The sequence below is a fragment of the Haemaphysalis longicornis genome, unplaced genomic scaffold, assembly GCF_048455015.1.
Source record: "Haemaphysalis longicornis isolate Haplotype H1 unplaced genomic scaffold, Haemaphysalis longicornis Haplotype H1 scaffold_2, whole genome shotgun sequence".
NCBI classification, from domain to species: Eukaryota; Metazoa; Arthropoda; class Arachnida; order Ixodida; family Ixodidae; genus Haemaphysalis; species Haemaphysalis longicornis.
This window is the reverse complement of record NW_027526295.1, coordinates 126,689,024-126,703,139: the sequence shown is the minus strand read 5'-3', so window position 1 is coordinate 126,703,139 and position 14,116 is coordinate 126,689,024. Positions and strand designations below refer to the sequence as shown.

The window sequence follows — 14,116 nt, the reverse complement described above, 5'->3', positions numbered from 1 at the left end:
TTCATGAGCTGGCAAAAGTTGGGGTTAGGTATGAGTGAGTTTTATAGACGCGTGGTTTTCCTTACTCGAGTTACAACTTACTTTTACTTTCAGTTATGAGGTCGATATTATCCGCATGTATGGCGTTAGTAATAGAAATGTGTTGTCGGCTTAATTCGTTATATCTTGTTCTGTTCTAAAAGCTTAAAAAAGCACAAGACCAACCTGACTTGCTTTGAGTCTGGTAAACTTGAACACTTGGGTCTTGGCACGTGAACAGAGGGATCCAATAGGTCTCGGAGAAAAGCATGATTCTCCACCACCACAAGCATCCGCCAGGAACCGATTCAGGTGCAAAAACCAAGGATGGTTTTCGCACCAAATGGTGTACAATGGTACTTTCACCATGCGGCACCTCACAATCTCGTCCAGAAGCTGGAAGGCGTCGCTTTCCCGTCCCGGGCGAAGCCGGCCCGCCGTGGTGAACAAATGCAGCGGTTCAAAGTGGAAGTAAGTCCTGCTTTCGGATGACAGGAGTTCGCCCACGAACGTTGAACCGGACCTGTAGTACGCGAGGACAATTACAATTTTGACATTCGCTGTGGGGACGACCGCATATTTATCCAAAGTGGCCTGGAATGCAGCTGGAAGCGTCCCTTCTAATTCTGAGTTCACCGCATCGACCTCTGCCGACCGTGCATCACGAAGGGCCAGCGAAATATTGGATATTGAATTTTCCATTTCTTGTCTTGAAGGTGTTGGTAGGAGGAACTCCCCTGCAAATAGAACACAAGGGTTTCAAGTATTGTAGGTGATGAAAATTTGCCAAAGCTCACACTTTTATTTTAAAGCGGTGATTTAAATGGCTAGTCGAAAGTGGTCCTCGCTAAGCAGACTGCTCTTCATTCGCGACCCGTAAACATGCATAAAAAAAAATTGGCCGCGTATCTGCTCCTTTCGTTGCAAATGCCGTCAAAAGACGATAGTCTTTATCGGCTTTTGCGAAGTAAATGCCTCCCTTCGCTTTCCCGCTCACCTATCATGTTGTTCCTCTTGCGTCGCACTCCTCCCAAGGTAAAGACGCCAAAGGTTTGCTTAAATCAATTTAAATTTCCCGCGTTCCGCTGCTCCAAACCAGGTGTCTCGATGCGAACGCTGCCGTACGGCGAAGACGCGCGTTAATCGAGGCGCCCTACTTCAGCGTTTATAGAACAGCGTTTCCCTACTCCACGTGCGTTGCAAGCAGAACGTGGAACCTATCTAGTGGAACCTTGCGTACCTGTTACCGGTTGATTTCTTAAAATGGCCCCAGAAGCTATAGTGGCGCGGGCGACAGCAGGCGACGGCGGAGTGAATTCTTTTTCTGCAGTTGATGAAGTATTTAATGTCGCAAATTCAAGCCTGTTTGATTTTTTTATAAAGGAACACTGCAAATATCACTTCTGTATTGATTTGTTGTCTCATATTTGCGTAATTTCTTGTTCTTCTTCAACAATGTTGACAATTCTGGTACATTCCACCGGACATAGACGGGTAGATTTAGCTGTGACTATATAAGACTATTGCGCAGGCATTGTTTTGCTTTGGCCGGGGGGCTGAATCGGGTCACAGACAGACAGACGGACAGACATACAGACATACAGACAGACCAAAATTTCTGGGTTTAAGTAGCCCAAGAAAGACTATCGTCTTTAAAAACCCCTTCGAGTGTTGTCGGAAGTACGAGAAGGGTGTGACTGAGTTTATCTCGCTCGAAGGAGAGAGGGTGCACAGCAAGCTACGGAGTAATGCGCAGATCAACTAGTAATGGCTGGTTGGGGCAGTGGGGGGTTCAGGCGGAGGGGCCTTAAGGTGGCAAGCCTTCGTGGCCATCAGCAAAAGGACGTTATTTCAGAAACCAGCTTATTTAAGCCTATTGGGCGAGCAAAGTTGGTCCCCAAGCTGCGGACGCAGGAGTTTGTAAGTGAAGTAATGAAGCTTTTGAGGGCAATTCCCACTTTAACAACTTCTGTTTAGCTTGACGAATCCCTCATCAGGAAGTTCTTGGACGGTTGTGTGCGATTTTTTCGGTTTTCTCATGTCTCTCCATTATTGCTGTAGTCATGCCTTATTACGTCACGTAACAAAAATGCCACATCTCTGCTCCGGCAGTACACCGGCCAGCTAGAGCAATATGCGCAGCTGATGCGAATCAGTCACGCACGGCACCTTGCCCTGATTTGACAAGACACGCAATGCTGTGTAGAGATTCACGAGCGGCCGTGTGCGACGGAAAAATACGCCACGAACGAACCCACAATCCGGCACATCGTCTGGCCAGACGGGCACGAACTACGCAGAATTGGCGCTCTACATCGAAGGCAGACTACGTTCACAGCAAAAAATAAGAACCTTTGCACCCTGTCACCACTAGAAAGTCACATGTAATATTCCCTCACAGCGTCTGCGTTACACAGACACTTTCCATAACCTCACCCGCAATCGACTCAGCCTCGATGTTATCAGTTCGAGATCGGTTACGACGTTCCGGAGAAACACAGCCCAGCACAATTTCCGGATGTTTAAATCGCGGCACAAACGACGATAAAGCTCATTCTTGGTGCACTGCAGCAATTTTGCAACAGAAATCGCATACAGGGCTTTGGTTTTCGCCAAGCTCGTTAAGGCTGACAAAGCGACGGCGGTCGGCAAGCCAGAGCGGTCATATTAAAAGTAGTTTTCCTTTTAAGTGTACGTCACTGACGTCACGCAAAGGGAGACACGCCATTTACTGCGCATGAACAAAAAATCCACTCGATATTGGAAATGCCGCTGGCAATTTAGGCGCTCACCGAACATACTCGGTCAAGGCAGGACTGGAGGCGAGCGGCGAAAGTGCGCGCCCGCCGCTGCTCAATTCCGGACCTCACTGGGCTTACAAAGCGGCTGTATGGGCGCAGCCATGTTCAACGATGTGACGTCATTCAGCATTGCTGGCCATTTCGGACGTGTTCCTCGCCGTGTCCTTTAATAGGTCCGGGCCCGTGGTCCGGGCTCATCCGCTAGCGCCGGAACGGCGTTATTGGCAAATTCTCAATTATTTTGGAGTGTCTGCGAATGAGGACTTATCGGGCGCCCTGATCTTGTGTGCCAACCTTCAGAGACTACTTAGTGCTGAAAAATGGCCCACAAAACTTCCTAAAGGGAAAGTGAAGTGAATTTGTCAAGCATCCGTTTTTGCTCGATATGAGTAGACTAGCTCAAATGAACACACTTTGCATCGTTTATCCGGGGGATAATGCGGTATTTATTTTATAACGACTAAAAAAGAAATACTACCGCGCGCGGTTTGCGGTGGCTACACAAACTAAGCGCAGTGACGTCACGTAAATGTGCTGCGTGATTGGACGATGTCCAAAATTAGCATTCACACAAGTTTCGGTTTGGGTACTGTAAAACAATTTGATTGGCATCCAAAGTTATCGTTAGATGGTCATTCCCAATATGTTAGTTATTGCCGTACCGCACTTCTGCAACATTTTCGGCTGTAAAGTGCATCAGATAAGCCTAGCAGGACGGCTTGAAATAGTAGCAATCACTATCCGAGACCTACGGAATGGATAACTCCCCTCCGTGTCACCGCAGACGCTCAAATGCCATGCGCGTTTCCCCCATCTTTGTTACTTGCCTCACTCATGCCTGTATCGTAAAAAGCATGTTCGCGCAATTCCAAGGGTCTGCTGATTCTGGCCTGTGCCCACTTCCCGCAAGCAGTCGGTATTTATGGCCACAGCACGCCAGCGTGAACTCGCTAGCATCAGTGTCAGTCTGCGCGCGTTCTGCGAACTCGTTCGTGTAAAAGTAAACGTTATAGCTCAAAAATGGCGAATTCAGTATATATATATACCAGCCGAAAACAAGAAATCAACTAAAAAAAGATTTGCGCTCGGGGATTCGATCTTGCGACTTCAGAATACCAGACCTAGCGCTACAGAACTTTCGGCCACGAGCCATGGCGGCGGGTTTTACAAACAATAATATATAGCAACCAGTTTACCTTTTTTATTTAGTTTTAACATTTTAACCAGCTTAGATAACTATTTGTTGCATAGATCTCGTGCAGTAAGCGTCCCCCAAATTACCACAAAAAAATTGTGGTTGATACATCTCATAGGAATCGGTAAAACACGAAAGTGAAAGGTACCTTCACAGGAGCAGTTGAATGTTAAAGGAACCTCCTTCATGTACGAAGAGTTCGCCAGCCTGACCCCGCCAGACAAGGTGACGCCGACACGCAAGAAAGAAAAAAGAAAAATTACGCCCACCTCCCCTCGCGGGAACCCTGGTGTGATGCGACGCTGAGGTGGTCCAAGCGCATACGGAGAGCAACCGTCGACCGAAAGGCCTCCGGAGAGCGGCACACCGGTTATAATCTATATATTATATATATATATAGAGGCACTATATATGCGCAGCGCCGCCCACCAGCGGAGTGAGAGCACGCTGGGCCGCACACGCTCTCACCTGGGCATGCGCCGGCGCCAGTGCGTCTGCCGCGGCTATGACGCAACACAATCCAACACAATCCACTTTAATCCAATCCAATCCAAATCCAATCCAAGCCAAGCCAAGCCAAGCCAAGCCAATCCAATCGAATCCAATCAAATCCAATCCAATGCCCCTCGCGAGAGAGTGTTCGCTATCGGAGAGGAGAGCGGGAGAGTGGCTGCCGACAACGGACGCACGCCGCGGACAACAACGGACGCACGCAGCAAGGACAGGGCCGCCGACAAGAGATGCTCTGAGCGTCGCATCTAAAATAACCGATTTATTCCGGGACAATAAAAACAAAAAAATGAGATGCACAGAAACAGCTGCTTCAAATACAACGGTCATACTAACAATGCGACAGCGGGGGTGCCTCAAATCACGCGCGTCCTCCGTAAACAAAACCGCTTGAATCGAGGCGCCAACTGTAGGGGCTCATTAGCGTAATAATGCCCTACTTCCCTTCGCCTCTCCTAGGCGGCGGCGCCATCTGAATGACTCGTAGTGAACGACATAAGACGAGTTCTTGGAGCTCTTTTCTCTCTTTGCGTATCTACTTTTTCTCTACCCTATTTTGTTATTTTTCTTTTAATACTCTAATACTTGTAGAGTTTTCTGATTTTTCGTTTCAAACAAGAAAATTTTCCTTTCATGTTCAAAAAAAAAGCCCGGTGATAGTTTTCCCGTTCCCGGGCGGTGGTCGCTGATTTATCTTCTCTTCTCCATTACCCCTTCCTTTTCCTGCCCCAAACCACCACTGTACCACTACCTCATCCCATATTTCTACCCCCTCCCGTTCCCTTTCTCTCCCTGCGATACAATGTGGTGCAGGCTGGTAATCTCTTTCCCTCTCACAGTCACCTCACCTCACCCTATCCTATTCCCCCCCTTCTATATTCCCTTCCATCGCCTCTCCAAGGCGCCGGCACCATCTAAATGACTCGTAGTGAACGACATAAGACGCGTTCTTGTAGCTCTTTTCTCTCTTTACCTATCTACGTTTTCTCTACCCTATCCTATTCACCCCCTTCTATATTCCCAACCCCCCGGACTGGGTTGTATGCAGGTGAACACCCAGATGGGCTGAAAAATATCACCAGTCCATTTCTTCTCATTTTCCAAACAAAACCACTAGTACTAATTAACGGCTGCTAACATCTCTATCGCGCAGTGGGCAGAGCGCCACGTACCTCCCGTTTTGGCGTGAGAGTCGTGGGCTCGAATCCTGCGCCGCCGTGTCAATTGCCCTTTTTTTGGAGACGTCACTGCCGTTATGGACATAACATAAGTCTGATCTTTGCGTAGCCGGGCATAAAACACTTCCTTTTTCATATTTCGTCTAGCAATTGCATTTCTTAAACGGAAAAGCGTTCGCAGATGAGTGGTCGTGCTGCTGCTCGCTGTGCTTGTTCACTCAGCTCAAAAAAGTGCTTCCTGCTCCCTAATTTTACGCTGTGCGGTAAAACGTTCAGTTGATTTTATTTCCTTAGTACCTATATTCACTTCACTGACTCATCTCCATCTTCAGTTGGCCTTAGGTTTTTCTATCAGCGTACCAGTCAGCGAAGCGTCGCATGTGCACTTGTGTAGTGCTTGTGTGGAGCCACCTGGACATGGAGCGTGATAAAGTGTAAAACTAACAAACTAAACAAAGGTGCATTCTTGCATTCATAAACGTGTCGTGGCTTAGTTTCAACTGAGCGAACGTATTGCGACGACCCGTCAGTCGCCCGCGGACTAAACGCTAGCCCGAGTGACCCTGACGGAAGGCCGTGGGGTATCGCAGTCAAGTCAAACCTTTTTTTTTTCCTGACGTCATAGAAAACGCCACCGAAAATGAGTGAGGATGCAGAGAGGAGGACAGTGTTTTCGAATTCCTTTTTCTGGTGAATAAAGTTGCGTAAACACAGCCAGAGTGGTCCAAACATGGCATACAGACTCCAGACAAATATGTGCGCTTGTAATCCCGCAATCTTTACAAATTATTTCAGTGTCCTTTAAAGCGCTGTTCTGACTGGCGCCCATCTCCAAACTTGTGTTCACGCGTTTCACATCTGTTTGACGCCGTTTTTTTCTATTTTTACGCACACAGCAACGATGTATATCAGGGGTGGCAACCTGCAGCCCGCAGGCCTCACGCGAGGCAGTAAGTAATATGCGGCCCCCAGCATGACGTCACATCATCCCTCCCATTATCACTTTTAAAGGCTGACATGGCAATTACAACCTCAAATGGGGTTACACATACAGAATTAAAGCAAAATCGTTTCTAGCTAGCATTGCTACTAATCTTCAGACTTAGCTCGATATCTTCTTCACTTCCTTTTTTTGCACCAGTGAAAACAAAGCGTCTCCCCCCTCGCTTACTTATAGCAATTTGCTGTCCGGACTTAAGGAAGCCCATGATGCTCATAAAGGCTTATTAACTAGCTTGACAGACAGGGTGACTAAGTTAGAATCATTCGACGATCATCCTCTCGCTGAACCAGTCTCCATTGAATCAGGCAATCTAAAATACGACATTGCAGCCCTCAAAGCTGCAAGTGTCGACGTGAGCAACCGGCTGCGTAGAAATAACCTACTTTTCCTTGGCATTGACGATACGGACAAAGAAACATGGAAGGATTCTGAAGATAAGGTTTTGGCATTTTGCAAGGATAAGCTATCCTTCGAAATTTTTCCAAACAGTATTGAATGAGCGCACCCCATTGGATCACCTTCCACAGAAAAAAATCGGCCCATAATCGTCAAATTCATGAACTTTAAAACAAAAGAAGAAATACTGTCCTGCGGTCGTAAACTAAAAAACAAAAATTTTGCAATAAGGGAGGATTTTGCCGCCATCGCCTTGCTCGTTCTAAACTTCTGAAGTTTATCCGCCCGGCCAAATGCGCATTCAAACTTAGGCTTGACAGGTTGCATGTTGGGAAAAAGTGCTACTATTACGATGTCATCTATGACTCCGTACTAGAATGCATCAAATCCCTTTCTAACATCACATAAACCACCGAATCATTGACTGATGTCGCTAACTGACCCCATTCTCAACGTCCAAAACCACGCTTACCTTCTCGGCATTTGTCGTACATGAACTTCAACATTGCATTTACAAACATACGAAGCCTAATACCTAAGCGTGACCATCTTCTCAGTTTCATAGATGACATCAATGCTGACATAGGCCTTCTAACCGAAACGTGGTTACATGCTGACATTCTCGACCACGAAGTCTTTCCGTTAAATCACAACTTCACCCTGTATCGCCGTGACCGAATCGGCCGCAGGGGAGGAGGCATTCTCATTGCTATCAAAAACACAATTGCTTCGTCGCTCATATGCCACGACGACTTACTTGAACTAACATGGGTACTAATTCATTCCCAGGCAGTAAAAACTATTATCGGCGTATGTAACAGACCCCCCGACAGCAACCAGTCTTTTTGCGATCTGCTCAGCCAATCTTAACTCGAATTACGAAAACTTTTCCCGACGCTTCTATCTTCCTATCTGGTGACTTCAATTTCCCGCATATAAATTGGCCTCAGCTCTCAGCTTTCAACAGATCTTAATCCAACGAAGCTACTCCATTCGTCCATTTATCACTGGACTTCAACCTTCATCAAGTCATAACCTGTCCCACTAGAGGTTTCAACATACTTGACCTTCTCTTAACAACGCAGCCCGAATACGTTTTAAGCGTGACATCGTTGCCGGGCTTAAGTGATCATAGCCTTTTACATATTTCTGTATCTCTTCCTTTGAAAAAGAAACTACCAACAAAAAACATATAACTGATTACAAAAGAGGGAACTATGAAGCTATAAATGATGAACTAGGCAGTTTCTACGTACAATTCCAAGGCTCACATTTAACCCGCACCGTAAACGCGAACTGGGAACTGTATAAAAATGAACTTCTTAGATTACAAACCAAATACATTCCAACGCTAACCGTGACATCTGATTCAAACAACCAGTGGTTTAACCGACAGCTCACATCAATTCTTAACCGTAAAAAGCGTCTTTACAGATCAGCTAATCACAGTAACAACCCAGCCGTATGGGAAAAGTACCATGCGTGCGCTAAACAGTACGTTAAAGCAATAACGGGAGCAAAGAAATTTTTTCCGGTGATTTACTGTCCATCCTCTAAACAAATCCTAGCAAATTTTGGCTATTACTCTCTCCCAAATCCCGGACTGACCAACTTGAACTCACTAGCCTTAATGGGGAGCCGATAGAAAGCGATCAATGCGCAACAGTTCTTAACAACTATTTTGCCTCCGTTTTTACATGTAATTCCGACACCATAACATAACCACGCTCCTTTTCTTCCACCACGTTTCCCGATATACAGATCAACCCGGAGGGAATATCCAACCTGATCCGTAACCTTACGCTATCATCATCATCAGGCTGCGACCATATTAACAGCAATATTCTAAAAAACACTGAGTATTATTCCAGCCTGATTCCACATCTAATATTCACCCAGTCATTGCACTCAGGTTGCGTTCCGGACGATTGGAAGGTTGCTCAGATAGTACCATTATTTAAATCCGGTATTCGCTCACTAATTACAAACTTCCGCCCAATTTCCCTAACCAGTATACCTTCCAAACTACTCGAACACATAATCACCTCTAGCCTAATGACCTATCTAGAATCAATTCCATTTTTTTATCCGCACCAACATGGCTTTCGTAAACGGTTCTCATGTCATACCCAGCTCGCCGAATTTATACATGATATACTACAGGATATGGACGATAACCATCAAGTAGACGCAATTTTCTTGGATTTTTCTAAAGTATTCGATCGTGTTAGCCACAACCACCTACTCGCTAAGCTATCAACACTAAACATCCCTTCTAACCTGCTATCATGGATCGAACACTTCCTAAAAGGACGCACGTAATTCACTTCGGCTAATGAGCACAAGTCTTGTCTAACCAGCGTATCGTCCGGTATCCCGCAGGGTGCAAGCCTATCGCCTCTGCTCTTTTTAATATACATAAAAGATCTACCTACTAACATTACAACAAACCTAAGGCTCTTTGCAGATGACTGTGTATTGTACCAAACCATTCACGCCGCCGATGACCATTCTAACCTGCAATCGAACTTATACAGCATTTCATTATGGTGTACAAAATGGCACATGCCATTAAACCTAACAAAATGCAAATCACTCTCATTTTCTCGGAAACGTGCCATATCTCAATACACCTATCACGTGATCAATATACCGATCAGCTCAGTCCTATCATATAAATACCTCGGGGTTCACATGACGTCATCGCTTTCTTGGTCAACGCATATCGACACCATTTGCTCGGAGGCCTCACGTACCCTCGGATATCTTCGCCGTAACCTTAAACTTGCTTCTCAAGAAATAAAAAGACTAGCCTATCTAACATTCGTAAGGCCGAAGCTGGAATATGCATCGGCCATCTGGCATCCATCACAATCATACTTAACTGTACAGCTCGAATCCATTCAAAACCGCGCTGCACGCTTTATCACCTCGCAATATTCAAGTCATGTCAGCGTCACTGCCCTTAAACTGTCTCTCTCCCTTCCGACCCTTGAGTCACGCCGCGTTATTGCTCGCCTATGCCTCCTCCATAATTTCTTTTATCGACCAGAATCAAGACACACGCTACTAATGCCGCCTCACAGAATATCACCCCGCTTAAATCACACTTGCCTATTAGCTCCGATAGCCGGCGGAACATCAGCATTTGCTTCGTCATTTTTTCCTAACGCTATTACTCTATGGAACGCTTTACCCGCCGACATCGTCACATGCACCAATAACAAGCAATTTAGAGATAAGCTTAAAAAGGCGTTCGCATAATGCATTAACGATGTAATTCTGCTGTTCTGTCTTGATGGTCCTATTGATGATTCAGCTGCTTTTTTCCTTTTGAATTCTGTTCGCTGACTTCACTGTTACCTTCGTACATTTTTTTGTAATTTTTACTTAAGGTATTCTTTTTTTGTATTTTCCTGCCTTCATGTTCACCTTCTTGTTTTTGTTTTTGGTTGGTTCAATTGTACTCCTGCAAACCCTGTTATCCCTCCGCCTCTTATGTAATGCCTCCGTGCCCTTACGGGTATAATAAATGAAATGACATAAATGAAAAGGGCAAATTAATATCCAGAAAAGGCTCGAGGTTATTGAGGAAAAGTTTGCAACGTTCGAAACTTCAGTAGCAGCGAATAAAGAAGTCACCACAAAAATGGATTATCTTGAAAAAACGGTTCACAGCTTACAGAGTAGACTTCTCTCCTTGGAGGACCACAGTAGGCAAAACAACCTTATTGTGTTTGGCGTTCCTGAGAAAACTAACCAAGCAGATGACTACCTTCGGGAAAGCGTACTTCAAGGTATATTTAAGAATGTGTTGGGCGTAAGTGTGACCACTGTGGAAAGAATCCACAGGATAGGGAGGAAACAACGTGATGAGCCCAGACCCATAGTGTTAAAACAAATAGACTACCGCGAAAAGTATGCTGTGTTCAGCAACTGTGCTAATCTTAAGGACACAAACGTCTCCATATCGGAGGACTTTTCCTCGGCCACACGGCAAAAGCGTAAGAAGCTCTGGGAGAGCGCGGCTGATCTGAAAAGAATGGGACGAAAAGTTAAGCTGGTTCATGACAGGATCAGAATTGATAACATGCTTTTCGAATGGGATCATGCGAAGGGAGAGAGGGTTCCCGTAGAAGGCAAGGAGGGCAAGCCGGTACAGAAAAAATGACCAAGAGCCAACAAGGCAAGACCTTTACAATGTTTAAACTTCAACGCGCGTAGCCTTGTAAATAAATCTTCTGAACTGGAAAGTATAGTACTCGCCCATAAACCGCATATATTAGTAATAACGGAAAACTGGTTAAACACAGACATTAGGGACGATGAAGTGACGCGCCCGGGGTACCGAATTTACCGCAAAGACAGAGATTCTCGGGGGGGATGGTATCGCAATTATTTACCAGAAAACCCTCTCAGTATCAAGGTTCACCGATATCGCTGGAATCGAGTGTGTTGTGGTAAATGTATGCCTGGAACAATTTAACTTAGTTATAGCTGCATTGTACCGCCCACCGGGTCCTGAAAATTATTTGTGTGAGAGGCTTAATAAATGTTTTACGTGTAAATGTAACTGAAAAATGTGCTACTCGCGGGCGATTTTAATTTTCCACTAATTAATTGGGATAACAAGTTCCCTGAACCCCTTGCCAGCAACGCTGAAAGCTTAGTAGATTTGATTATTCTTCATGAACTAACACAATTGGTCAAGCAAACGACACGCATTAACGGTGATACCCGGTCAATATTAGATTTGTATTTTATCAGGAGTGGCGTTCGCAACTGCGATCCTCAAATACACGTACTTGATGGCATATCAGATCACGCTATGGTTGCCCTCACAATATCTCAAAGTTACACCCCTAAAGTCAGTAAAGAAAAACGCGTAGTTCCTGTGTTCCCGAGGTCTGATGACGTTAGCATAATAGATCGTCTTGACGACTCAATTTGAGACTTTCTTTCCCTTTCTATGTCCAGATCTTGCACTGTCAATGACTTATGGTGTTTTTTCAAAACGCGTGTATTGAAATATGTTGAAGAATTTGCGCAAATCGAAACTCAAAGTTGTCCATAATGGGAATCCGTGGATGACCCGATATGTAGTACGCCTTCAGCGAAAAGCAAAAAAAGATCCGCAAACAGTGTCGGAAACGGCCTTCCCCAGCTAACAGCGATAAGCTCTCCGCAATATGCCTACAGCTCACTGATGGTATCAAAAAAGCCAAGCGACATTTTTACGGCGTATCAATGTAAAACTTCCTTTTGCAATCTCCGGCAAAATTTTGGAGACTCTTTGGTGGACATAGACGGTGGACATTTTGGTGGACATAGACGGACATTGGGAGACAAACAAGAGTCATCGCAAAATCCTTTATTAATTTTTGGTCTCTGTTTTCACCAGTGACAATGGCATTAGACCACAGTTTTATTTTGACGATGTCCCACCGATTTGTAGCGTTTCTGTGGGTCAGGAAGGAGTGCTGGCGCTACTGTTGGATGCTGATACAAAGAAATCGCCAGGAATTGACCATGTACCCAATACCTTTCTAACACGATTCGCCGAATTGTGCTCCCATTGCTGGACTATTATATACAATAATTCGCTGCCGCAATTGGAACTTCCTGAAGACTGGAAATTTTCAAAAATAGCCCCAGTACCAAAAACTAACACCAATCGCGTTCCGTCTTACAAACCGATTTCGTTATTATGCACTAGCGCAAAACTTCTCGAGCACATGATCTTTAAGCATTTGTCACAATTCTTGCCAACACGGTTTCAGGAAGGGGTTACCTACAACAACGCATCTAGTCGAAACCATCCATGACTGCAGCGCTGTCCTAGATAAGCGAGGCCAAATCGACGTTATTTTTGTTGCCTTCGAGAAAGCTTTTGACCGTGTGTCGCATCCGAAATTGCTGTTAAACCTTCAATCAGTTCCGAAGAACGACGTTGTGCTTGGTTATATTGAGGCCTATTTTTCTTCCAGGTGCCAAAGCGTCTTTATTAACGGCGAGTATTCAAACCCACATGTAGTTCGTTCCGGTATACCACAGGGGTCCATTCTTGGTCCCCTTTTCTTCTTAATTTATGTTAATGATATCACGAACGGTATACCGGTAAATTTGAAATTTTTTGCCGATGACTGCGTGCTTTATCACGAAGTACAAAATTCTGCTGACCAAGCTCTTTTAAATTCGGCACTAGACAAGCTTCAATCATGGTGGCGAAACATGGCAGATGAAGGTTAATGTGAACAAAACAGTATCCATGACGATTACGCGAAAGCGGGAACCTTTAATATTTTATTATTGTATCGATGGTCACGCTCTGTCATCCGTAAATAACTGCAAATACTTAGAAGTAATAATTTCCTCAGAATTGCGATAGAACGATCATGTCAACTACATAAAAAACAAAGCCGTGTGCATCTTCGGGTATCTTAGAAGGACATTGAAAACGTCTACAAAAGAAGTCAAAGTACTAGCCTACAAAACCTATGTCCGACCAATATTAGAGTCAGTGGTCTGGGATCCTCACACACAGGTCAATATCTCAAAATTAGAAAGCATACAACGAAAGGCCATCTGGTTTGTTAACAACAGTTACTGTTGGGGCATATAACCCAGTGTGCTTTTAGAAAACGGACAGTTAGATACTTCACAGCCGAGACGGTATTATGCCAGACAAAAACTTCTGTACCTAATTTTTCATGACAAAACAGGCATAAATAAAAATACGTGCCTGGAACCAGTGGTTGCCCGTTCTACACGCTCACAACACTCTAAAAAACTAAAATACCTCTTACAGAACGGGTGCCTTTAAAAATTCTTTTTTTTTCGTGAACCATTCATGAGTGGAATAGGCTAAGAGCAGACATTCTGGAATATGCGTTCATTGAACCTTTTCTATCACCGTTAAAAAATAACTCTTGATTTACACCCCCTCAATCCTTCTTTTCCTGGACTATCATGTCGTGCGCGCACGACGCCGCGACGCCTACTACTTGTCCTGCGC

The 14,116-nt window shown here is 44.9% G+C and overlaps 1 protein-coding gene across 1 annotated transcript in view; it reads right to left on the bottom strand.

Moving 5' to 3' along the window:
• Positions 1-750, bottom strand: part of LOC144169196 (carbohydrate sulfotransferase 3-like) — a 33,427-nt gene extending 32,677 nt beyond the window's left edge. The window contains exon 1 of the mRNA XM_077698238.1: positions 205-750. Within this exon, the coding sequence (XP_077554364.1) occupies positions 205-720 (516 nt within the window). The 5' untranslated portion in view covers positions 721-750. The remainder of the gene's footprint in view (positions 1-204) is intronic.
• Between the last annotated feature and the right edge of the window lie 13,366 nt (positions 751-14,116).